Source organism: Mollisia scopiformis, assembly GCF_001500285.1.
Source record: "Mollisia scopiformis unplaced genomic scaffold LY89scaffold_3, whole genome shotgun sequence".
Classification (NCBI taxonomy): domain Eukaryota; kingdom Fungi; phylum Ascomycota; class Leotiomycetes; order Helotiales; family Mollisiaceae; genus Mollisia; species Mollisia scopiformis.
The window spans coordinates 1,832,889-1,853,089 of NW_017263583.1; the positions used below are offsets into that span (position 1 = coordinate 1,832,889).

The window sequence follows — 20,201 nt, forward strand, 5'->3', positions numbered from 1 at the left end:
CCGCAGTGTGCCTCGTGAGAGCTGCAAGTCGGAGCCAGAGCAAATTCTATTCGCTCTCGGTTACGCCCGCTTGACAAGTTTGCTGCATGCCTGCTTGGACGGGCGTGTCGAACCCATTTCAACAATCAAAAACAAATTATTTTCGACTTGGCAATCAATATCACTGTTCTGCAACCAAGGTTGTGTACACGGCAACGAAAGATCTCTAGCTAGACCATCGATCGAAGTAAATTCCAGAAGTTGTTCTGTCAATTACCACACGAGGCTGGGACATTAATTGACCTCAGCTGCGATCCCTGTCGCTGCGTTGGCGGTCAGGCAAACTGAGAATGGAGACTGATTCTCTCTCAGTCTTCGAATCCAGCAACAGGATCGACAATTCAGCCGACGTAATTGGATCCTTCATTGCAGATTGGGTACAAATCAAATACTTCTATTCCGAAGCAGCTAGTCTTGCGCAAGAGCTTTGCGAAACTCTCCTTGCTAGCAACGCCATTCGTGCAATCGTCACCCATCGAGTCAAGCAAGGCCATCGGTTGGAAGCGAAACTCAGAGAGCGAGTGCGAAAGCTAGGGCGAGAGTACAAGACCGCCAGAGAAATTAGAGATGATGTCGTTGATCTTGCTGGAGTGAGAATTGCTCTCTACTTCCCAAGTGACAGAGAGAAAATCGACAAGATAATTCACGATGCTTTCACTGAGGTTAAACACAAGACATTCCCAGAGCAAGATAGCAACCGAGTTTCTGACTCAATGTCTCTCGTCACAGAGACATCTCTCGACTTCCAGCAACGATTCCATGGCTATTCAGCCGACCACTACCGAGTTCGGATGAGGGTTGAAAATTTGGCTACAAAAAAGCTTCGAGACGACTTTCAGAAGACAAATCCGGTAATTGAGATTCAGGTTGCATCAGTGCTGATGCACGCTTGGGCGGAGATAGACCACGACCTCGTGTACAAGACTCTTACTAGTGGACCTGCATCTCAGCAAGAACTTCGACTTCTCGATGCCACCAATGGTCTTGTGCATACTGGGGAGGTCTTGCTACAACAGCTGCAGACAGCTATGGACGATCGTGTGGCGTATCAAAACAAGCCCTTCAGCGAGCAGTATGAGCTTTTGAGCTTCTTGCGAGGGCAGATCAAAAAGGCTAAAGGGTCGATGGAGCACTTGGATATTCTGCTTCTCGTATGTGATAATATCTCCTAGACCATTAATCCTCTGAATGGCTCTACTAATACTTCCCTAGGTGCTGAAGATAACAGATCTCGATTCCCCACGAAAATTGGGAGAAATTCTGGAAGGCTTTATGATTCCACCCAAGAGCAACGCTCCTATCGCGCTCATTATCTTGGAGCATATATTGTGTTCGCTTGGTGAAGATCAACGTCGCAATAACAATCTTTATCTCAGACCTAGATCGGTTGTACTCAGAGAGCTCGAGATTGACAAGACAAATTCCAAATGCTATTCGACCGACGTCAGCACGCGTGATAAGATTCTCGATCAAAGAGACATTCTCGAGATGGCCGTATCTGTTGCGGATATTATGCGCTTCCCTGAAAAGTCTATCCTCGTTGTCGAAGGCATGCCGCAGAAGTTCAGAAAGTTCTATGCCCTTTATAATCTGGTACATTTCGCTACCATTCGTCCTGATAAAGAAAGCAAGGAAGGCGAGAAGTGGTTGTGTGAGATATCACTAAGAGAACTAGATCCACTTTGGACATGGTTCGAGACCAATGAAGATGTTTTGTTCCGTGTTTCTTTGCTACTAGCGAGAATGAACGTGGAGGAAGTTGATCAAGAACTGATCAAGTTGCGTCCATCAAGCGGCTTTCAACGTCTGCCTTCCGTATACGAGCCGAATGCGGGTTATCTGAGTCCTAGGCATATTAGCCCTGGTAACATGAGCCCTGGATATTTCAGCTCAGGATCACTCAATCGAGGCGATGATAATACCGACTCGAGGGTTTCTAGGACGCCAGAAGGATCCAGAAGCCCGACGACCAGTCCAATACCCGGCAACCAATCAAAGAACCAACGCCCCGAGAGAGGATCTCCTGCTGCACGAGCAACCCCCCAAAATTTCGATACTGACGAGGAAAACGAAGAAGACGATTCACCAGTCGTCATACCGGAACGTACCAGACGACCATATATTGAATCAACCTCCAGGCCTGAGTCAGAAAACAGGCTGGACCGCGACAAGGGCGCTCCCATAGAATCGAGAGCAGAAAAACACAGAAATGAGGCCGAAAGATCGCCAGAGCACGAAAATGTCACACCTACGCCTGGAAAGCGAAGATATGCATCGGAGAGAGTACCACAGATGGATTTCATAAGCACAAGATCGATGCCAGAAGCAAGAGTAGAAAGAGAAGAGTTCATGAACGATCAGCCCAGACTCACGTCCCGGGGTCCTAATAGGAACGCCTATGTCGAGGAAGAGAGTTCTGATGGTTCTGACGCAGAACCAAGAAACCCAATGGTAAGAGTCCACCAACAAAGTGGACGGCAATCATATAGGCCATCAAGTCAACTACCACAACCAAGGACAAAGCGAAGAGAGTCCTACCACGCCACCTCAAGTCCAGGCGAATATACTATGCCTGAGGTTCCCGAAGTTCCGGAGCCGCCCGATTTAGAACAAGATCCTGAACGGGTTGCCGAGCCAAGATATCGCGGGCAGTCGTCTGCATCTATGACATCTATGCCAGTAGCTGCAGCACCTACGAAACCAAAACGAAGAGATACCGGGCGATCAAGGAGAAACGACTACTATCGGTCCAACGAGCCAGCGCTGCGCAGGAGATTTGAGCCATTAGGTGGGAGAGCGAGATCAATGGAGGAGCCTGCACCATCCTTTAGTGGGCCACCAGCATATTTCCCAACAGATTACCGAGAGCCGCAACCACAACGACCTCAAGCCCCAAGATTGTCAACGTACTACCCAGTGTCCGCACCGTCTGGCCCTCCTGGTTCTGGTTGGTAGTCAGGTTAGATGCCGCGCCAAGTTCTTGGTTGCGGAGGCTACTTTCTCTTTTGAAGGAATGGACAATCGTCTTCAACATTAAAGTAGTCTATACGCACTATCATAAAATAGCAAGGCCGTCAAATGAATTAGTTCGTTACTTGCAGTTCTGTAAGACACAGAAGCGCCTTTGCTCGTCATTTCCTCGAAACATTTTACCACACCGCTTTTTGACGTTCATCTACCACGAATCCCCTTCATTGCCACCCTCTCTTTCTCCAACTTTGCACCTATGCAGCCACAACAATAAACGAATCAAAGTACCAAACAGGACCATTCAAACAAGAATCGATATCGATCTCGATTGTATCCTCGAGTATGCCTCCTTGGAATATTGCAGAATATGTAACCCCTATAATGTCACTCATCAGCTACACTCTAATTCAGACAGCCCAGTGGAGCTCAAAGGAGGGTCAAGTGGATTAGAACTTACAAGTTGTCTGTCCCGTAAACTTGCTCAAATCCATCTGACTCCAATCATCAATGGGACTGTCTCCGGTACCAGAGTATAGCCATCCCTGACATCCAGTCGTATCACTATTTTGAGCATCGACTCTGACCGCAAACGACAAGTTATACGCAGGAGGAGAGTTGAACGTTGGAGAGATTATGCCAATGCCAGGATTATTGTTGCTGAGGAACTCGACGCCCAGCATGCTTTTCAACGATACCAATCAGCTCTGCACATATAACATGGAATGCAACTTACTAGTTTCCTTCATATGCTGGATTACTCACAGTGCCTTGCACCTCAGTCATACTTGTTGCTCCCGTCGTTCCATACTCATAGAAAGTCCACCCCGCGTCATCTTCCTCAAACCCACCATTGAGAATCATATCTGGTGTGGATGTTGCATAGCATGGAGTTGCTGCAATGCTGGTAACGGTGCTGAACAGCGTCGAGGCACTCAGGGTTAACGTCTTCGTTTTGGTTTTGAGAGTTGTCGTGCTGATTGAGATTGCCGACACGGTCTGGTTGACAGTGACATACTGTGTGAATGTGGTGCTTGAAGTGCTAGCTGGCAAGGTTGAGGTTAGAACTATGGTGCTTGCTGCCTGGGTGTACGTCTGAACGATAGTGTTTGGCGGCAGGGTCTGAGTGATTTGGATCGTGGTTAGGGGTAGAGTGGACACATTGCTGGCTGTGACTGTTAAGGTCGTCGTTTTTGTCTTCGTGCTGGTTGATATCGACACAGTGAACAAGTCTGTCTGCGTGATATAAACTGTAATGGGCGAAAGTGTCTGCTGCACGGTCAAGGTGGACGCAGGCTGAGTAGAGTAGACGGTCAACGGCTGCGTGGCGGTAACAGTAAGAGTAACTGTCTGCGTAGCAGAGGTCAAAAGTGGGAGCAGAGCTCCAAAAAGGATTCTCGACAGCATTTCGTTGTTGTGGAAATAGGATAAGGAAGGATGTCACTTAACATTGAAGGTCATTATGGCTTGAAGATTCTTCACATTCGTAAAGTCTCACTTGAGAGATTATTTGGGATTTAGCCTTGACCACGAATCAAATCAAGGTTCGGGTACAGAATTCTAGGACTCGGGCACTCTCTAGGGAAGTCACCTATGAAGAAACAGGCGAGGCGAGAGGAAGCGAAAGACCGAATATTCGAGACTCGTGCTGATGTCTGTGACATTAAAGTCGGAAATTCTATCGATAAACAGAAATACATTGTAGGTCTCAAATTGAAACAGTCTTCAGTCGCTGGCCTGAAATCTGTACTCTTCGTGATGAGGTGCAGAACTTATGCGTGGCCAAATCTGCTAGTCATGAAGAACGCGAAATGCGCAAAAGAATTTCACGTAAAGTAGAGTGGTGTAGCTAGCTTATTAAAGAAATTGAAGGTGTAGTTTAGAGAAAGATCGTTGCAAAGGGAAGCAAGATCCCAATCTGTGTGCATGTCTCAATTGCTTTTTGGGGCGTGCTGCTGACTCGGCTTCTAGAACACGATCACGGCATACGCCATTAGGAAAGGTAGACCGGATAGCCCTGAAAACATGACAATTTTTTAATACGTTTCTCGGCACGCCTTTTCCTAGGGCTCTGATTGCATGGGTGAGGTCGTCGATAGCATTTGGCATACATCATTGAGATGTATAACTGTACGTCAGCGAAATTTCCCATCACAGAACAGCTGATGCGCTCAGGCTTGACGCTCAGAAATCGAGATGGTTCAGCGATGTAGAAAGAGCATTTCTCATTACTTTGACAAGACGAAAGTAACCATTGATCGTCCCGAGACGCTCCCGCTAACCAGCCCGGAGCTAGAAATTGTGGTAGCTGTGTCGCTATAGTCGTGGGTATTGTCCGTGATCCATGCTTTTGTCGTATTCGCCGTGAAGTCACCAGCCGTGCTGATGCTCACACTTGCATCACTAGTCCCAGTATTGAGGACCAGCACAGCAAGGGTACCATCGTCTCTCAAGTAGGCGCTCGTTTGCAATCCACTTCCTCCCGATACTCCAACTCTCACGCTCCCAGGTGTCGCAGCTCTGGCCCACTGAGCAAAGGCCCAAAGTCTCTTACTGACTATGTAGGAGTCTCCGTCCACTCTCACAAGCTTCGAATTGGTTGAGCCACCCTGAACACCGACCCAGTAGACATACGCACTACAATTTGCATTCACGACAGCCGTGTGAATCAGACTCGCCCAGTGCATGCCCTCGCCTGCCCCGCCGCTGCTATACCAAGCGGATTGCCACGCTCCCTGAAGATCAGCATTCTCTGTCTGCCAAACTCGCTTACTCGTGCTGATCGGTGAACTGGGAGAAGACGTATAGCTGTGCGAAGTGATTATTGCGAGGAGGGATTCGGCCCCTGCTGACTTGATCTGGGAAGTCATTGTGCCTTGATTGGACCAACCCTCACTGTCGCAGCAAGCAATACCAGTGCTAAGATTCGCTGTATAGATGGTGGGGGCCAAGATCTTGATAAAGTCTGCTGCTTGTGTGCCAGATGAAAGCATGCCTGCATAGCTTGCACTATTCCAGCGTCAGAACGAGTCCTAGAAATGACTTATCTAATCTTACCTGTATTCCGGCTCATTCAGGAAGCCTACATAAGTGATGTCTATGCCTGCAGCTTGGTAGAACTTGATGTAGGCCACGAGATAATTGGCGTAAGCTTGTTTCCAGTCACCACTCGAACATTTGGTCCCACTGACACCGCATAAAGATCCACCATTATTTTCATTACCATTGGTCTTCATAAAAGAGGGTGCACTCCAAGCATCAGCATAGAAAGTTCTCACACCTCGAGCATATGCTTGCTGTGCAACGAAGAGCTGTCCACTATCCTTGCCGTCCCACACGTAGTCGGGCGTGGCAGTAGGTGATCCGGGATTCTTGGGCTCGATTGTGTTCATGTGGTCACTGCTTGAGTCTGGGGAGGATCCAATGCCGATTCGTAAGATGTTCATTCCTGCTCCGGACGTGGTATTGAATAGTAGGTCGAGTACTTCTTTCTGCTGCTTATCCGGTAGCTTGACAATCACATTTGCTCTTTGAAATGCTTCCGAGAACCCAAAGCCATCCATAGTTTGATATTTCTTGCTGACATCGACTGTGATGGCAATATCTGACTGTAATTTAAGTAAGTCTGGAACTGCCACGGCCTCTTGCAAACCCGCAGCAATGATGACCCATAGTCACTGCATTTCCAGCTTATGAATGTATACAATCCGCCGCAAATGAAATAGGTGCTGCGAGTTGCGGAAGCTACGACTCGAGATCTATATGCGCGAGGTGGGGCGTGCTTCATGAAAGGTTTGGTTAACAAGGGGCTGAATTATATACCCATGCTCGGCTGTTATGGTCGTCCCGAAATGATTGCATTTGCATTGCCGACAATCCAAAGACTCGGAAGTATTTTGCTTCCGTAGGTAGACAGCGTTCCCCGCAAATGGCAAGGATGGTGGATGAAAGGGTTGATCGTGAATTTGCTTCTTCCCAACCTTCGCAGAACGAGAGGAGTCGTCAAGAATCAGTTACTGACCAAGGTTCATGCCAGCATCCATGTTGAACCAATCCATTGAATCGAGCCAATCTAGTCGATTATCGGCCATCTGAAAGCTTGGAAGATACATTTCCAGCTCGTCGCCCGCGTTGTTGATGGCCTCGTTAATCTGGTCATCTGACATTGCAGAGAAGGGTAGAAGTTCTGACATCTGGATCGGCGCAAAAGCCGCTTGATTCTGATATGTTGGCAATTGAGGTTGTATAGGAACATTTCGAGAGATAGGAAATGATGTTTGCTGTAGTGGCTGGCTCAAGCCATCTGGTCGAGCTGGAAAGGAGCCCACAACTTCTCGAAGATGCCTGCCATACAGGGCCGACGTTCCATTTCGGTGTGGTGGGTTGGAACCAATTCTTTCAAGCAAAGCTGCTGTTTCTTCGATCAATTTGCGAATGGAAGGGGCTAAGCTTATGTTTGCAGCCGAGCCCATTGTGCTCAGATAGAAGGCGAAGCATGCGGCGAACGAAATCATAATCGCAGTATTATTGGGCATTGATTTCAATCGATTCTCGCCCTGAACAGCGGCTCGCATAACATTCAACGCGGACGAAAGACCTGCAGCTCGAAAAAATCGTTTCACCTCCACAGGCGCCGTAGGATGATTGATTACACTGCTGTAAATAGAGAGTCGCCCATGGGTGACTAGAATTTCAACATATGGCGGGATTGAGTTGTCTGAAATAGGTCAGCGTTGTCGAGAAGTAGGTACAGTGCGAGTGCAGCCAAACCTTTCATCCCCCCAGTTGCGAATGCCCATGTTGTATACCATTTTGTGAAAAAGCCATCGATCATGTGCTGAAGTCTGCAAGATGAGTAAGACATCTAAAGAATGCTCGTTGATACTCACGATTGAGCCGTATTGTCTCCATTCATAACGCGTATGCCATTTCCGTCACAAGTTTTCTTTACATCTGAGATCAAGACCTCCTGCGAGACATCAGTAGTTGTAAGAGAAAGGGTCATCATTAGTGATTTCTCACAAGATCGCGCCTTAGCATAGCTGACGATACCATCGAGCCATCCCAAACGTCGGCGATATCGGATTGATGCCAGTTGTCACAATGCTCGATGATGGGCGTTAAGGGAACCGTAAAACCTCTTCCTCTTGCTAGACAGACACTGTATGGATGAGAACGTGGATCTTATCATAGACAACCGGACTTACCCTCGGTCCAGCACGAACAAAGCCAACCAGATTCTTTCGCGGCGACGGAGCAGGCGCCTACCAAACTCAGACGCAGGATCTACATCATGGAACCCATCAAGATCTAATGCCTTCCTTGCAGAGATGTAATCTGAAGGTGGCCGACGTTCATGGATTCCTTTAAGAGATGGACTTGGAGACGGAACGATGAGCTTATTGAGAGAGATATCGATTGCTATTGTCAAAGCCGCTCCCATGTATGAACACGTCTCATCGTCCGCCCAATGCTTCCCAGGCGCCATCCAGGGAATATTGACCATGAAGCCTAGAACTATTTCTGGCGATCGGTGTCTCTTCACCATGATAGACTGGGCGAGGTGCTTGCAATGAGACGAGAGTCTTTTCGAAATCGCTGCAGCAGTGGGAATGAAAAGTGCAGAAGCAGCCATGATGGAGGCAAAGAGAAAAGAGGATCGCTTTCGAACGAAGTCCGGTGTGTGTAATTTTGCGTCGAGGCCCCATCGAGTATGTGAGAGATTGTCGTAAAAGCTAGCTATGTTAGTCTTGCGACTTGGAGAGAGGGATGTATTCTTACTATGCAAAGAGTGCAATTGCTTCTTCTTCTGTGACTAGACCTAGGTCAATTGGATCAATATCAGGTCCAACGTCAAGACTCGGACGGAATGGGCCGAAGAAGTCTTGTAAGTCCTGATCATTACCGGCACGTGATGGATTGTGATGTATTGATGCGCTGGTGGCGAAGGAAGTCTGAGCATTCGGAGCAGAGAGATCAGATGCTCTGGCCAGTAGTTGTAGAGGATTCTCTGCATCGTCAACCGCAAATTGCTCCTCAGCAGAGCTTTCAGGAACGGTCTCATTGATTTCTTGTTGTGGTAGATGACCCGCACTTCTGACTGATCCGGCAGAGGTTGGTCTTTGAGGGAGCAGCCCTTGTGCTTCATTCAAGAGATGTTGTAAATGGAACGTATTTCGATCTTCCTCTGATTGGGTGCTCTTTGTTCTTGACTTTTTGATAGCCTGTTCAATCGCGAAAACTGCCTTTGAAAGGCCATCGCGTTTACTGAATGCAAGTCAGCAGCTGCAAAGCCAAGGTTTCGTAATTCCAAATCGATCTCCTCCCTGAGGTAGGAATGGTGGAGAACATACTTCTTGATTCCCTTCTTCCGACCAACGCGATAATCTGATACGAATCAGAATTGCAATGATCTCACGAGCTCAGGGATAACGTGACCGACCTGGTATGATGCACTCTGTTTGGGCTTGAGAACATTTCTTGCACTTCAGATCCCCTGCGTTCCGCAAGCACCGAGTTTTGCTTCGTCTACAATTCAAGCAAGCTGCTTGCTTCTGGCCCTGGCTGTCGCCCTTCTCCGCCGTATTGGAGCTGGATGGAGACCGGTCTTCCATAACATCAATCCTGCTACGCGTTGTGAGGACACTCCCATAGCGACCGAGGAGATTGATGGGCTGAGATATTCCAATGAGTCAAGGGATAGTGAACAACGAATCTATAAGATATGGTAATTGGCGGTCGGCCCGGAAGAACCTGGTGAACTCAAAAGACAAGAAGCAGGGTGAAGTGAGGTGCGATTCGGAGCCGACGAAGCGAACCACACCACGTGATCGACCCCGCATATGTCTTGAAAAAAGTCTTCCGATCTCTCGAGCTTGAACCCACCCTGAAGATCCTAGAAAATCATATTGCTATCTTGAGAATTGCCAAATCTATCCGTCATTCATTTCTCCACACAACTAAAATTCTGTTTGAAGCACAAAGAGACTCAGAAATTGCTCAAGATGGTTGAGATTTGGAAGATAGTTGTGAGCACGAGAGAACAATTGATGCTCTGCGGGTGTCATTCATATAGGTTTCTTGATGTTCGTTTATTCTTCATACTATTCTCTGTATATACAATTTCCCCAGAAACGCCGGATCGCTCAGTGAACTATATCTTGTGGTATACTCTGTGCCTAGAAGATCCGAAGACTCTAGCACCAAGTGCTGCTATTTGTTGAAGAACCTGACTTTACTGTTGATTTCTAATTTGAGATTGCCTTTCCTCCAAGTTGTCACAATGTATTCTTTGCAGCAAATAGTCGTTGTAGTTGTTCCATGAAAATAAACATGAGAACGGTGTTTGGACTTTCAAAGTCAGCGCCGTCATATTTTCTTGGGGCATCTCAACCTACGCAAGTCGCAACCATGCTGGTGTCCAGCCTCTCAGTAACACTCCCGGCCCTTCACTCCTTATTGCGGTGACGATGATCTTCATGAGGGACGGAGCCTGACCTTTTGCTGAAGCCGCGTTCTGTAACCTGCTTTTCAGTACGTCTGCCGGCGCACATACTGTCGTTGCGACTGTCCCTGCGATCAGAGAGGCCGCAATGTGTACTGGAACTCCGTCAGATAATGGGACGAAGTTGTTTGAGAGGAGTTGGCGCTTCGCTGAGGTGTATCTAGACGTTTGTCAGTGTTTTTCGTATCACTCGGCTCCCTAAGACTCACACTGCGATTTGGGAAACATCTGCAATAATTAGCACTGCTTTTACACCATTGGAGATATACACTCACTCATCAAGATACTCCTGACAATATTCGGACCTAATCCTTTTGTGAAAGCACGCACTCCCTCCTCCCTGCCAATTCTCACGAGGCCGGCTAGCGCATTGGGATATCGATATCTTTGTTGAGTTTCCTTGACACCATCTGAGCACATTCTCACCAAGACGACCTATCCATATCAGCAAAGCTTCCGCCCATTCAGCAAGACTCATATACTTCTGTGGGATTTCCAATCATGCCTGCAAGGCCTCCAGCGAATCCCGCACAAGCAACAGTTTGTGCTGCTGATAGCTTCCCCCCAGTTCTTTGTTGCATTTGTCGAGCTAAGGCATCGTACAGGGCGAATCGTGCAGTGGAATATGTCGTCTGTCTCAGGATCGATGCGGAGAGGCCAGACCAGAGAGACTGTATACCTGAGATGCGTCAGCCTCTTCGTTTGAACTTTGGACATTTAGACCAACCATCACGGACAGCAAATGTATGCATTGCTTTCAGCATTGGCTGCTTCGAAGCGAGGACTTGCATACAGCTGCTATTCGTCAGCTAAAGTTCCTTAGCTTTTTCTCTGTGGAAAGACTTTACTATTTGGTCCGATCAAGAGGATGAGCTGTGTCAATGTCAGCAGGATTCGCTGTTCGTGGGTTAAGCACTCACTGAAACAAGCTGCCATCGATGCAGATGCACCACTATCCACATATTCAGCATGACATATCTCTGTTAACATGTCACACTTACCCCAGCCAGAAAGGTTGCTGTGCCTTCGCCATCCCAAGAATTGTAGAAAATCATACAACCTCAGCCCATTTTGTCGCTTTCAGCACGTAGCCAAAGTATAAGTCGTTTTGGTAAGTATCTCCAAGGCATTGACCAGACCAATTCGGATTCAAAAGTAGGTCCCGTTAGTGTACGGACCCACGGATGTCATTTTCTTGCTCTCATGTGCATCTCACGGCGGTTAAAGAATCAGCCGACGTGTTCCAGTACTCCACAGAACGCCCTGGTTTTTCCCTCGGCAATTGGGGAGCGGGAGGCAAAGAATGCCCGAATTTTGACCGCCTGCGGCAGAACGTTTTCAACCGTCCGGTCTTTGCATTTCCACTACTGTACAAATCGTCATCAACATCTAAAATATACTCACTTCCTTTCTTTCTCATTATCCCTTCAAGTTGTTCAATTGCATCTTCTCAAAATGGCAACAAGAAGAATACCCTCAGCTTGTATAGCAGCAAGCTCTCGCCGGACTACATCATTCATACCCCACTCCCGCATTATCCCCAGATTCCACAGCTCACGGCAGCTGCACGCGACATGCATACGATTGGAAGGGCAGAAAGCCAATGTTGGTGCGAAACGAGACCCAGCACCGAAAATTGTCAGAGGGCAGTCGAAAATATTCAAGAATGCAGATGAAGCTGTTAAAGACTTAAAGAGCGGGGCGATAGTTTTGAGTGCGGGTTTTGGACTTTGTGGTACTGCTGGTAAGGAGACATTTATCTCAATCTTTTGATTCAATGTACTTTGGGGATAGGCATTGGAAACTTTTGTTGTATCTCGCAGCTGCGCCAAAGCAGGTCCCTCGAGCTTCTTTTGTCTCGAAGCATTACGAGTATGCCGAAGCGAATGGAATAAAACTTGAGATCTCGTTCTCAAACAATTGCTTCCCTCAATAGAGCATCTTGTCACTAACTAATAATTGTGCGAAAACAGATACAATCATAGCAGCAATCGAGAAGAGGGGAAAGGACAGCTTGGACAATCTCACAGTCGTCACAAACAATGGTGGTACAGCCAGTGGAGGCGGACTTTCTCCTCTGGTCGTATCAGGGCAAATCGACAGATTGATCATGTCATTCCTGGGTAACAACAAGGCGTTGGAAAAGAAGTATTTGAACGGCGAAGTTGCAATCGAGTTGACCCCGCAGGGAACGATTGCAGAGAGAATACGTGCTGGTGGTGCCGGAATTCCTGCTTTCTTCACTCCAACAGGTGTTAGTAAGTCATTCCGCCCTCGTCATGTCGAATGTGAGCTAAGTTTGTCTGCAGATACACTGCTACAAACTGGAGATATTCCTGTCCGTCTAGGACCAGTTGACAAGACAACGGGCAAGACCACTATCCTCGAAGCTGGAAAGCCACGAGAAACCAGAATCTTCGATGGCAAGACATACAATATGGAACAAGCTATTAAGGGCGATGTTGCAATTTTGCGAGCATACAAAGTAGACGAAGCGGGAAACTGTCAATTCAGGTGAGTTCTCTTGGTTTGTAGATGGCACAATTATCGTTGACTGACTTGTGAAGATACACCACCAAAACTTTCGGTCAGATTATGGCCAAAGCTGCCAAAGTAACAATCGTCGAAGCCGAAAATATTGTCTCAATTGGCGACATCGATCCCGATAATGTCCATCTTCAAGGAATTTACGTTGATAGAATCGTCCCAGCCACTGTCGAGAAAGTTATCGAGATTCGAAAACTCAAGGAGGTCGAAGGACAAGGTGATGGCAAGAAATCCGACTCCCTGCTTAGACGAGAACGTATCGCTAGGCGAACAAGTAAAGAATTGAAGCATGGGTACTATGTCAATCTTGGTGTCGGGATTCCTACTTTAGCACCTAGTTTCTTGAAACCTGAAACCAAGGTTTGGATCCAGAGTGAGAATGGACTGCTTGGAATGGGACCGTATCCCACTGAAGAGGAAATCGATGCGTAGGTTCTCTCCTTCTGCCCTTAACACTTACTCTAACAATCACTGATAGCGACGTAATCAATGCCGGCAAAGAGACTGTAACCATAATCCCAGGCGGCTCAACCTTCGACTCCGCTGAATCTTTTGCCATGATCCGAGGTGGACACATCGACGTCTCCGTCCTTGGTGCTCTCCAAGTCTCTGCCAATGGCGATTTGGCCAATTTCATGATTCCTGGAAAGGTCTTCAAGGGAATGGGAGGTGCGATGGATCTTGTGGGCAATCCAGATCAGACTAAGATTGTGGTTGCAACAGATCATGTGGCGAAGGATGGAAGTCCAAAGATTGTGGAGAGCTGTGAATTACCGTTGACCGGAGCGAGATGTGTGAGCACTATAATTACGGATTTGGTAAGTCTGCTAGGATGCATTGAGAGAGCGAAGTGTTAACGTGTGATAGTGCGTCTTTGAGGTTGATAGAGAGAAAGGTGGATTGACCTTGACTGAGCTAGCGCCAGGAGTCGAGGTCGAGGAAGTGAAAAGCAAGACAGGGGCGAAATTCAAGGTCGCAGATGATGTGAAGAGCATGGAATAGAAATTTCCGTCATGTATAGAATGCATTCACATCGATGCACATAGCTGGTCTTTGTCATGTTATATATATTGTACATATCTATCTACAAAATTTCATATGTTTTGCTATCTCTAAATCATCTACATCAACTCTATATTCACAACTTGGACTTGATTCTCTCCATGCCGGGCGCAAAAGTACTTCCCTTCCCTTCCCCAATCGCTTCAACAATCCTATCAACAGCCTGCAACAACCAGGCATTGCCCTCCTCTCCCGCTAACCACTCACCACCTTCAACGACCTCTTCACCTTCTGCGTTTGCACTCCCGTCCTCAAAAGCCTTCCTCAATCCAAAAACATGACTCGTAACTTGAGGTCCGACACCCGTCTGGGCCCTCAAACAAGCCACAGCGATCACACTCGTTAACACCCTACCCACCTTTCCCCTATTCAGTTCAGGCGGATCAGAAAACAAGGCACCATATTCGTGGTTCACGATGAAAACTGGTAAATCTGGATGCGAGTCTGCGAGTTTCGAAAACAGTTTCGAATCGAAGGGTCGGTATATGGATGTCCAGAGCGAAGAGCCTCGAGAAAGTGTCGCGTTTATGTTTTGCGGTGAAGAGGTTCGACTGGGCGTTGTAGAGAGGGAGGAAACTATTTCTGAGGGGAGGCTAGAGCGGAAGGCACCTAGGCAGTTGATCGTTCGTGGGACCTGGGTGCATTGTTAGCATTGTAGCCGCAGAGGGAGGAACGAGACGGGGAAACGTACACCGTTGAAACCAATACATTTTAATCCCACTTCTCTCATCAATTCTGCTGTTTGTACACTTTGGTTCTTGTCTTTTGATTTGTCTGTCACTAGCTCGTATAATTGAGTCAATCCTTCAGGGGAGTTCATCGTCATTGTTGCTGCTGTCTATCTCTGGTCAGCTTGCTACCCTACAAATTCAATCGTGTCCCCAATTGGATATCTGGGACATTGTCAACGCCTGCACATACAGATAAGCTGAGCCAAGCTGGTACTCCGACATTCTTCCCTTTTGCTTCTGTTCTCAAAGCTTCATATATACTCCGGACATGAGGTGATGCGGGAGTTGTGTTGGGTCGTGCATACGGAGCTGCAATGAGCGCTTTCAATGAGGAAGAAAGTTTAGACATCGTGACATCAACTGCTGCTGTATTTCTTCTTACACAGCTGCGTTCAGTTCATCAGAGAAATAGTCTAGTTTGACTTGATCTCACAAGATATAAAGACGTCAAGCGTGCGATGTTCGGAGTTGTCCTTATCGGCAAAGGACCACCGAAGCACCTCCCCACAAAATTCCCACAGGTGGCGTCTTCGCTCATTCTTTTGTCTCCGATGCCAATTTTCTGACCCCGCGCTCATCTCATACGCCGCGAACCTAAATTGGTAGCGCTGACCGACTTGACTGACCATCAAAACTTTAACTGGATGGATGCACGTATCCCCGTCTGGGTGACATTTGGGGCACGGAGAACCCTGGCTCGAGTGCTGTACGTACCAGGAAAACAAGCTTACACGGCACGGCTTCTGTACAACGTTAAGATGCACAAAAGAGGGCAGGTATGGACAGGGGAGGAAAGATGGAGGTGATAAGAGCTGAGACCCCAGATTCCCGTTCTTTTGTTTTTGTTTGCGGGCCCTTCTTGATCACTGAACCGAATTGATTGTGCTTCTTACCACCGAGATGGCAGAACTCGAGAAACGTGACGGAATGGCCGAAGAGAAGTACATGGAAAATGTCCACGAGAAGAACCCGACTGCTGCGGGACAATCAAACGAGAATGCAGCTCTCACGCGCAAGATCCTCTTCAAGCTCGACCTCAGGTATGTGCTAGACTTCTCCGTGTCATCTTCCTCACAAAAAGCTGATATTGATACTGTCTAGAATTCTTCCAATCCTCGCCCTCCTCTTCCTCTGCTCATTCCTCGACCGAACAAATGTCGGAAATGCGAAGACCTACGGTCTCGAAGCCTCGCTCAAAATGACCGACCACCAATACGACACTGGACTCGCTGTTTTCTATGCTACATATATCGTCAGGTAAATTCCCCAAACTTTTATACTCTGCAGGCCAAGCTGTCACATCCTCGGCAGCTTGGCATCGTCGATCATATGCTAAGATGTATATTCTCCAGTGAAATCCCAAGTAATCTGGTCCTTCGGAAGCTCTCCCCGAAGATCTGGCTCCCAGTCCTGACAATCTTCTGGGGCATCGTTACAATGTGTCTGGGCTTCGTGAAAAATTACAGTCAATTCATGGCCGTACGCGCCATTCTTGGCATTTGTGAAGGTGGTCTCCTACCTGGAATGGTGCTGTATCTCTCAGGCATGTACACGAGGGGTGAGATGGCGTTGAGACTCGGTCTATTCTACACGGCGGCTAGTCTGAGCGGCGCCTTTGGAGGCCTGTTGGCTAGAGGGTTGACAAGTATTGGGAAGAGAGGAGGACAGGCGGAGTGGAGTTGGATTTTTATCATTGAGGGGCTATTGGTACACACCCTTCTCTACGAGCTGGGGCTTGAGCTGATTTTAGGCAGACCGTGGCCATTGGGATATTGGCATACTTTCTCCTTCCAAATAATGTCGAGACAGCTCCATTCTTGAAAGAGAATGAGCAGATCTACGCTCGTTCGAGACTCCATCTTGACATGCCTTCTCGTCTTGCAGAAGATGGAAGCGAGCACCACCACGAAGCCTTCCGATGGTCAGAAGTGCGTCGCGGCATCTTCAACATCTCAACCTGGCTCTCGGCATGCGCATATTTCGGTATCCTCGCTGGTCTTTATTCCTTCGGTCTCTTCCTCCCCACTATCATCGTGGAGTTGGGATACACGGCCAATGAAGCCCAACTTTGGTCCGTGATTCCCTATGCTGTTGCATCCGTCGTAACAGTTATCATCGCTATCGTGTCAGACCGAATGAAACTCCGTGGAGTCATAATGCTCTTCGTTCTCATTCCAGCTATCATTGGATATGCAGTCATCGCCAATATCTCAGTCGCTCATCCAAAGGTCAAGTATGGAATGACGTTCTTGATGGCGACTGGAATGTATGCTTCTGTGCCTTGCGTACTGGTTTGGAACAGTAACAATTCTGCGGGACACTACAAGAGAGCAACAACAACAGCGTTGCAGTTGATGATTGCGAATAGTGGTGGATTTGTTGCCACTTTCATTTATCCAAATAAGGATAAGCCGCAGTATCACAAAGGGCATACTGTTGTGCTTGGGTTGTTGGTCATGAGTTGGTTCCTGTGAGTCTGCTTCATGCATTTGATGAAGAAAAAAGCTGACGAGAATAGAGTGCTAGCTAATGTGTTGTATTGCCACAAGGTGAATATAGATAAGAAGGCAGGGAAGTATGATGAGTTTATTGGGTCATCGGACGATAGAGATCCTGATTTCTTGATGGTGCTGTGATACGAATGTGTCCTTCGAATGAAATAAAGCTGAGGAACATCAAATATTTCAACACAATATGCATGATGATTTACTTCTTGATGATAAAAAATCAATCAAGAGAGCAAACCGCTTTTGACCAATGTGAGAATTTGTAGTTGTCTCGCGTCGAGAGGAGAAGAGGACGATGCAGAAAGCATGAAATCAGAAACTAAACTTACCTCGTATTGAGAAGCATATCATGGAAAACTGATTGCTGATATAAAATGCCAACGAGAACGACTGATATGCAACACTGACCTGCTCTCGAAGCACGTTATTTGAGCTTCTCTCGGACCTACCACTGGATATCAAGTCATGCCAGGACAAAGTCCTATAACACAGTCCTGTCAAGCAGGATCAAGCCCCGAGTCAGGTACCTCTTTCTTGGCCTTGAGCTCAGCAAGTCGCCGTTTCTCGACTTCTTTTCGAACTCGATCGAATTTCAACTTGATCCTTCTATCAACAATCTGGTTTATCTTGATGATAGGAAGCTTCCAATTAGGTGAGAGTCCTTGCCAGTTGCCAGTCGCAATTTGTCTCCACCTGAGAGCCTCGAGCCGGTTCAAGTCAATATCAAGTGGAGGGATCTTGGGGGATGCCTTGAACTTGCTGCGATCTGACGCAGATGTTTCCGAGCTGCTATAATTGTCGAATGCTGGAGCTAGCACGTCAGAGTCGAGAAAGACATCGTCTGATCTGTGCTTGGACTTCCACGATTTGATATCAAGCCAGGGCTTATCTTCGATAACAAGTGTAAGGACTTCCAAATTGCCAAAACAGCCCAAAAGCTTCAGTAACCAATCCTCCTTGTTGGACCATCTATTGCATCCAGCGATTGAGAGGGCTAGATGTCGGACCGACTTCAGTTGACCGGCAGATCCAACAGCCAACTGCGTTATAAAACGATCAAGTCTTTCCTCGGGACCGTAGTCTAGATCGACCCAGGACCATGGAGATTCTTCAGAAATATGAAGAACGTCAATCTCGGGATTGAAATAGGTCTGTGGTATTGTCGAAGGGCCTGAAAAGTATGGTGTGTATTTGCATGCTTGGAAAGCATCTTGGCAGGTGAATATGATTTCGGGTCTGTAAGAGTCGGATTCGATGCCCCATGTCCCGGGAAGTCGCCCTGAATGTGGCGAGTCTAGAGGAGTCTTTCCTGAGTCCGCAACGAGCCTTCGGTTCGATTTATCGGGAGATGATGCCAACGGTGTCGATCGCCTGAGCATTGTTGTCCAGAGGTCTGACATTCCGTCCCATCTGGAGTCCGTTCTTGACCCCTCCCAAGTTTCCTCACATTCTGACTCCCAACCAAACTGTAGCGACCTTCTCAAATTTAATGTTCTTGATATGCGAGGCATATCTGCTCGCCGCGCTGCCCGTGATTCATCCATTCTTTGTGCGTGTGCATTCCGCTCTGGGTCCGGTCGTAGCTGTTCGTGACACGAGTTCGTCTCTCGTTCAACGGCTTGCTGCTCCAACCGCTTCTGCCGTTCCTGCTCAACAGGATTACGTACTTTGCGTTCATATATGTGTACTATCCGAGGGCCAGGCATTGCCATCCTCCATATTGCGTGTCTCAATTCTCCAGGAAGGTCTCGAAATTGTGGGAACGTTGGTGGATTGGCTGCGGATTCGAGAGAAGACAGATTCACATCTGCCAGTGAAGTCTGCATCTTGGATGTCAGAGTCGATATAACATGTTGCTGAAAGGGTCTCTGAGGAATTTCATTGGTGACAATACTGTCAATGCAATTGAGAGGTTGAAGTTGGGTCGAGATCTGGAATGGATCCGCTGAGTCAGCAAAAAATATGCCCCGCAGAACGAGCTTCGTTGTGAGATCATCACAACAGCGATCATGGATGGTTGTTGTTCTCTGGACTCATAGTCCTCATTGAGCTTGTACGGTGATTCCTCCACGAGAGTCATCAAAGCTGTTGATTACTCGATGCAATCGAGGTTCCAGAAGAGGTGACTTGAAGTTATGCCATGGTTCTCAACACGCTTCTTCAGTACCAGGTCGAGTGCTTCATGTTCTCCGTCTGTGGTCGTTTCTTACTGAGTTGATTTGATCAGTAGCCTGGAATGTTATCCCTTTGAGCCATCCGCTAGGTCTGGGTATGTGCCAGCTGCCTTGGAAAGTCACAGTCCATCCTCAACTTCTCAGTGGCATTCCCAATTCAATCCAGTCAAAGTCAATTATTCCGCCCCAACGACATTGGTAACACGATAATTCAGTGTCTGCATTGTACTGAAGGCTATCGCTTTGCGGAATGAAGTGGGCGTTGTCCTGCCTGCGGATTTGCGTTTGGAACTTCCAGAGATGAAGTCGGGATTGACCCATGAATCCAGAACATCTCACCCATGGAACGAAGGTTTTGAGGCGTTCTGTACGGCATAAACTGTTCTTCTAGACCATGATCTGGCCAGTTCTGGTCCTGATATCCTTCAGCTGCATGTCAAATGCTCCCCATTTCTCGTCAACATCGCGGCCAACGTTATCTCTTATCTCTCTTCATACAACGCAAGGGCCACTATCAACCCAGCGTTATGGGTCATCATATGAAATTCGGGCCCAACGAATGGCTAGCTGAAATAATATCAAGATTATCGAAACCCCTTCTCAAATCACGGACTTCCGCGCCTCATTTATCTGACTATCTTGCCGGCTCTTATCTACGATGCTGACAGCA

The 20,201-nt window shown here is 47.5% G+C and overlaps 9 protein-coding genes across 9 annotated transcripts; 3 read left to right on the forward strand and 6 right to left on the reverse strand.

The window, feature by feature from the left end:
* Window positions 1-202: 202 nt before the first annotated feature.
* Window positions 203-3,368, forward strand: LY89DRAFT_313594 (uncharacterized protein). The gene is made up of 2 exons (XM_018206654.1): window positions 203-1,190; window positions 1,252-3,368. Exons 1-2 carry the CDS (start codon window positions 330-332, stop codon window positions 2,992-2,994), a joined length of 2,604 nt encoding a protein of 867 aa, XP_018077253.1. The 5' UTR covers window positions 203-329; the 3' UTR covers window positions 2,995-3,368.
* LY89DRAFT_714600 (uncharacterized protein) lies at window positions 3,166-4,616 on the reverse strand. Its single transcript, XM_018218142.1, has 3 exons — window positions 3,743-4,616; window positions 3,467-3,690; window positions 3,166-3,385 (listed from the first exon to the last, which is right to left on the reverse strand). Exons 1-3 carry the CDS (start codon window positions 4,411-4,413, stop codon window positions 3,264-3,266), a joined length of 1,017 nt encoding a protein of 338 aa, XP_018077254.1. The 5' UTR covers window positions 4,414-4,616; the 3' UTR covers window positions 3,166-3,263.
* A 423-nt stretch (window positions 4,617-5,039) lies between these two features.
* On the reverse strand, window positions 5,040-6,823 carry LY89DRAFT_313678 (glycoside hydrolase). Its single transcript, XM_018206655.1, has 2 exons — window positions 6,064-6,823; window positions 5,040-6,015 (listed from the first exon to the last, which is right to left on the reverse strand). Exons 1-2 carry the CDS (start codon window positions 6,567-6,569, stop codon window positions 5,235-5,237), a joined length of 1,287 nt encoding a protein of 428 aa, XP_018077255.1. The 5' UTR covers window positions 6,570-6,823; the 3' UTR covers window positions 5,040-5,234.
* LY89DRAFT_313584 (uncharacterized protein) lies at window positions 6,795-9,768 on the reverse strand. The gene is made up of 8 exons (XM_018206653.1): window positions 9,449-9,768; window positions 9,360-9,393; window positions 8,788-9,273; window positions 8,214-8,741; window positions 8,029-8,167; window positions 7,896-7,975; window positions 7,777-7,850; window positions 6,795-7,723 (listed from the first exon to the last, which is right to left on the reverse strand). Exons 1-8 carry the CDS (start codon window positions 9,618-9,620, stop codon window positions 7,020-7,022), a joined length of 2,217 nt encoding a protein of 738 aa, XP_018077256.1. The 5' UTR covers window positions 9,621-9,768; the 3' UTR covers window positions 6,795-7,019.
* A 316-nt stretch (window positions 9,769-10,084) lies between these two features.
* On the reverse strand, window positions 10,085-11,693 carry LY89DRAFT_680980 (mitochondrial dicarboxylate transporter). Its single transcript, XM_018214182.1, has 9 exons — window positions 11,512-11,693; window positions 11,431-11,462; window positions 11,359-11,383; window positions 11,238-11,305; window positions 10,993-11,189; window positions 10,786-10,945; window positions 10,720-10,738; window positions 10,404-10,670; window positions 10,085-10,356 (listed from the first exon to the last, which is right to left on the reverse strand). Exons 1-9 carry the CDS (start codon window positions 11,541-11,543, stop codon window positions 10,284-10,286), a joined length of 873 nt encoding a protein of 290 aa, XP_018077257.1. The 5' UTR covers window positions 11,544-11,693; the 3' UTR covers window positions 10,085-10,283.
* A 195-nt stretch (window positions 11,694-11,888) lies between these two features.
* LY89DRAFT_607788 (succinyl-CoA:3-ketoacid-coenzyme A transferase-like protein) lies at window positions 11,889-14,170 on the forward strand. Its single transcript, XM_018210475.1, has 6 exons — window positions 11,889-12,254; window positions 12,484-12,768; window positions 12,820-13,024; window positions 13,078-13,485; window positions 13,536-13,875; window positions 13,925-14,170. The coding sequence occupies exons 1-6, from the start codon at window positions 11,966-11,968 to the stop codon at window positions 14,057-14,059; spliced, it is 1,662 nt and encodes a 553-aa protein (XP_018077258.1). The 5' UTR covers window positions 11,889-11,965; the 3' UTR covers window positions 14,060-14,170.
* Window positions 14,112-15,317, reverse strand: LY89DRAFT_607792 (uncharacterized protein). Its single transcript, XM_018210476.1, has 3 exons — window positions 15,041-15,317; window positions 14,811-14,957; window positions 14,112-14,753 (listed from the first exon to the last, which is right to left on the reverse strand). The coding sequence occupies exons 1-3, from the start codon at window positions 15,197-15,199 to the stop codon at window positions 14,196-14,198; spliced, it is 864 nt and encodes a 287-aa protein (XP_018077259.1). The 5' UTR covers window positions 15,200-15,317; the 3' UTR covers window positions 14,112-14,195.
* Window positions 15,318-15,443: 126 nt separating this feature from the next.
* LY89DRAFT_680983 (putative MFS transporter) lies at window positions 15,444-17,558 on the forward strand. The gene is made up of 5 exons (XM_018214183.1): window positions 15,444-15,890; window positions 15,952-16,107; window positions 16,203-16,557; window positions 16,605-17,324; window positions 17,369-17,558. Exons 1-4 carry the CDS (start codon window positions 15,751-15,753, stop codon window positions 17,322-17,324), a joined length of 1,371 nt encoding a protein of 456 aa, XP_018077260.1. The 5' UTR covers window positions 15,444-15,750; the 3' UTR covers window positions 17,369-17,558.
* A 296-nt stretch (window positions 17,559-17,854) lies between these two features.
* On the reverse strand, window positions 17,855-19,183 carry LY89DRAFT_664687 (uncharacterized protein; the record flags this gene model as incomplete). The annotated part of the gene is made up of 1 exon (XM_018212794.1): window positions 17,855-19,183. One exon carries the CDS (start codon window positions 19,181-19,183, stop codon window positions 17,855-17,857), a length of 1,329 nt encoding a protein of 442 aa, XP_018077261.1.
* Window positions 19,184-20,201: the final 1,018 nt, after the last annotated feature.

What these genes read in the sequence shown, in the direction of transcription:
- LY89DRAFT_714600 (XM_018218142.1), bottom strand. Translation starts at nt 4,413, where the DNA reads ATGCTGTCGAGAATCCTTTTTGGAGCTCTGCTCCCACTTTTGACCTCT. An exon ending in CCAGCATATGAAGGAAACTA is followed by an intron (nt 3,691 to 3,742) that starts GTAAGTTGCATT and finishes ATCGTTGAAAAG; the next exon opens with CATGCTGGGCGTCGAGTTCC. An exon ending in GTTTACGGGACAGACAACTT is followed by an intron (nt 3,386 to 3,466) that starts GTAAGTTCTAAT and finishes GTGACATTATAG; the next exon opens with GGGTTACATATTCTGCAATA.
- LY89DRAFT_607792 (XM_018210476.1), bottom strand. Translation starts at nt 15,199, where the DNA reads ATGTCTAAACTTTCTTCCTCATTGAAAGCGCTCATTGCAGCTCCGTAT. An exon ending in CAGCTTGGCTCAGCTTATCT is followed by an intron (nt 14,958 to 15,040) that starts GTATGTGCAGGC and finishes GACCAGAGATAG; the next exon opens with ACAGCAGCAACAATGACGAT. An exon ending in AATGTATTGGTTTCAACGGT is followed by an intron (nt 14,754 to 14,810) that starts GTACGTTTCCCC and finishes CAATGCACCCAG; the next exon opens with GTCCCACGAACGATCAACTG.
- LY89DRAFT_313678 (XM_018206655.1), bottom strand. Translation starts at nt 6,569, where the DNA reads ATGGATGGCTTTGGGTTCTCGGAAGCATTTCAAAGAGCAAATGTGATT. An exon ending in CTGAATGAGCCGGAATACAG is followed by an intron (nt 6,016 to 6,063) that starts GTAAGATTAGAT and finishes ACGCTGGAATAG; the next exon opens with TGCAAGCTATGCAGGCATGC.
- LY89DRAFT_607788 (XM_018210475.1), top strand. Translation starts at nt 11,966, where the DNA reads ATGGCAACAAGAAGAATACCCTCAGCTTGTATAGCAGCAAGCTCTCGC. An exon ending in CTTCACTCCAACAGGTGTTA is followed by an intron (nt 12,769 to 12,819) that starts GTAAGTCATTCC and finishes GTTTGTCTGCAG; the next exon opens with ATACACTGCTACAAACTGGA. An exon ending in GCGGGAAACTGTCAATTCAG is followed by an intron (nt 13,025 to 13,077) that starts GTGAGTTCTCTT and finishes TGACTTGTGAAG; the next exon opens with ATACACCACCAAAACTTTCG.
- LY89DRAFT_313584 (XM_018206653.1), bottom strand. Translation starts at nt 9,620, where the DNA reads ATGGAAGACCGGTCTCCATCCAGCTCCAATACGGCGGAGAAGGGCGAC. An exon ending in AACAGAGTGCATCATACCAG is followed by an intron (nt 9,394 to 9,448) that starts GTCGGTCACGTT and finishes GATTCGTATCAG; the next exon opens with ATTATCGCGTTGGTCGGAAG. An exon ending in CGGAAGAAGGGAATCAAGAA is followed by an intron (nt 9,274 to 9,359) that starts GTATGTTCTCCA and finishes ACTTGCATTCAG; the next exon opens with TAAACGCGATGGCCTTTCAA.
- LY89DRAFT_680980 (XM_018214182.1), bottom strand. Translation starts at nt 11,543, where the DNA reads ATGGCGAAGGCACAGCAACCTTTCTGGCTGGG. An exon ending in CCTCTTGATCGGACCAAATA is followed by an intron (nt 11,306 to 11,358) that starts GTAAAGTCTTTC and finishes GACGAATAGCAG; the next exon opens with CTGTATGCAAGTCCTCGCTT. An exon ending in TACATTTGCTGTCCGTGATG is followed by an intron (nt 11,190 to 11,237) that starts GTTGGTCTAAAT and finishes GACGCATCTCAG; the next exon opens with GTATACAGTCTCTCTGGTCT.
- LY89DRAFT_680983 (XM_018214183.1), top strand. Translation starts at nt 15,751, where the DNA reads ATGGCAGAACTCGAGAAACGTGACGGAATGGCCGAAGAGAAGTACATG. An exon ending in CTCTTCAAGCTCGACCTCAG is followed by an intron (nt 15,891 to 15,951) that starts GTATGTGCTAGA and finishes GATACTGTCTAG; the next exon opens with AATTCTTCCAATCCTCGCCC. An exon ending in TTATCATTGAGGGGCTATTG is followed by an intron (nt 16,558 to 16,604) that starts GTACACACCCTT and finishes GATTTTAGGCAG; the next exon opens with ACCGTGGCCATTGGGATATT.
- LY89DRAFT_313594 (XM_018206654.1), top strand. Translation starts at nt 330, where the DNA reads ATGGAGACTGATTCTCTCTCAGTCTTCGAATCCAGCAACAGGATCGAC. An exon ending in ACTTGGATATTCTGCTTCTC is followed by an intron (nt 1,191 to 1,251) that starts GTATGTGATAAT and finishes ATACTTCCCTAG; the next exon opens with GTGCTGAAGATAACAGATCT.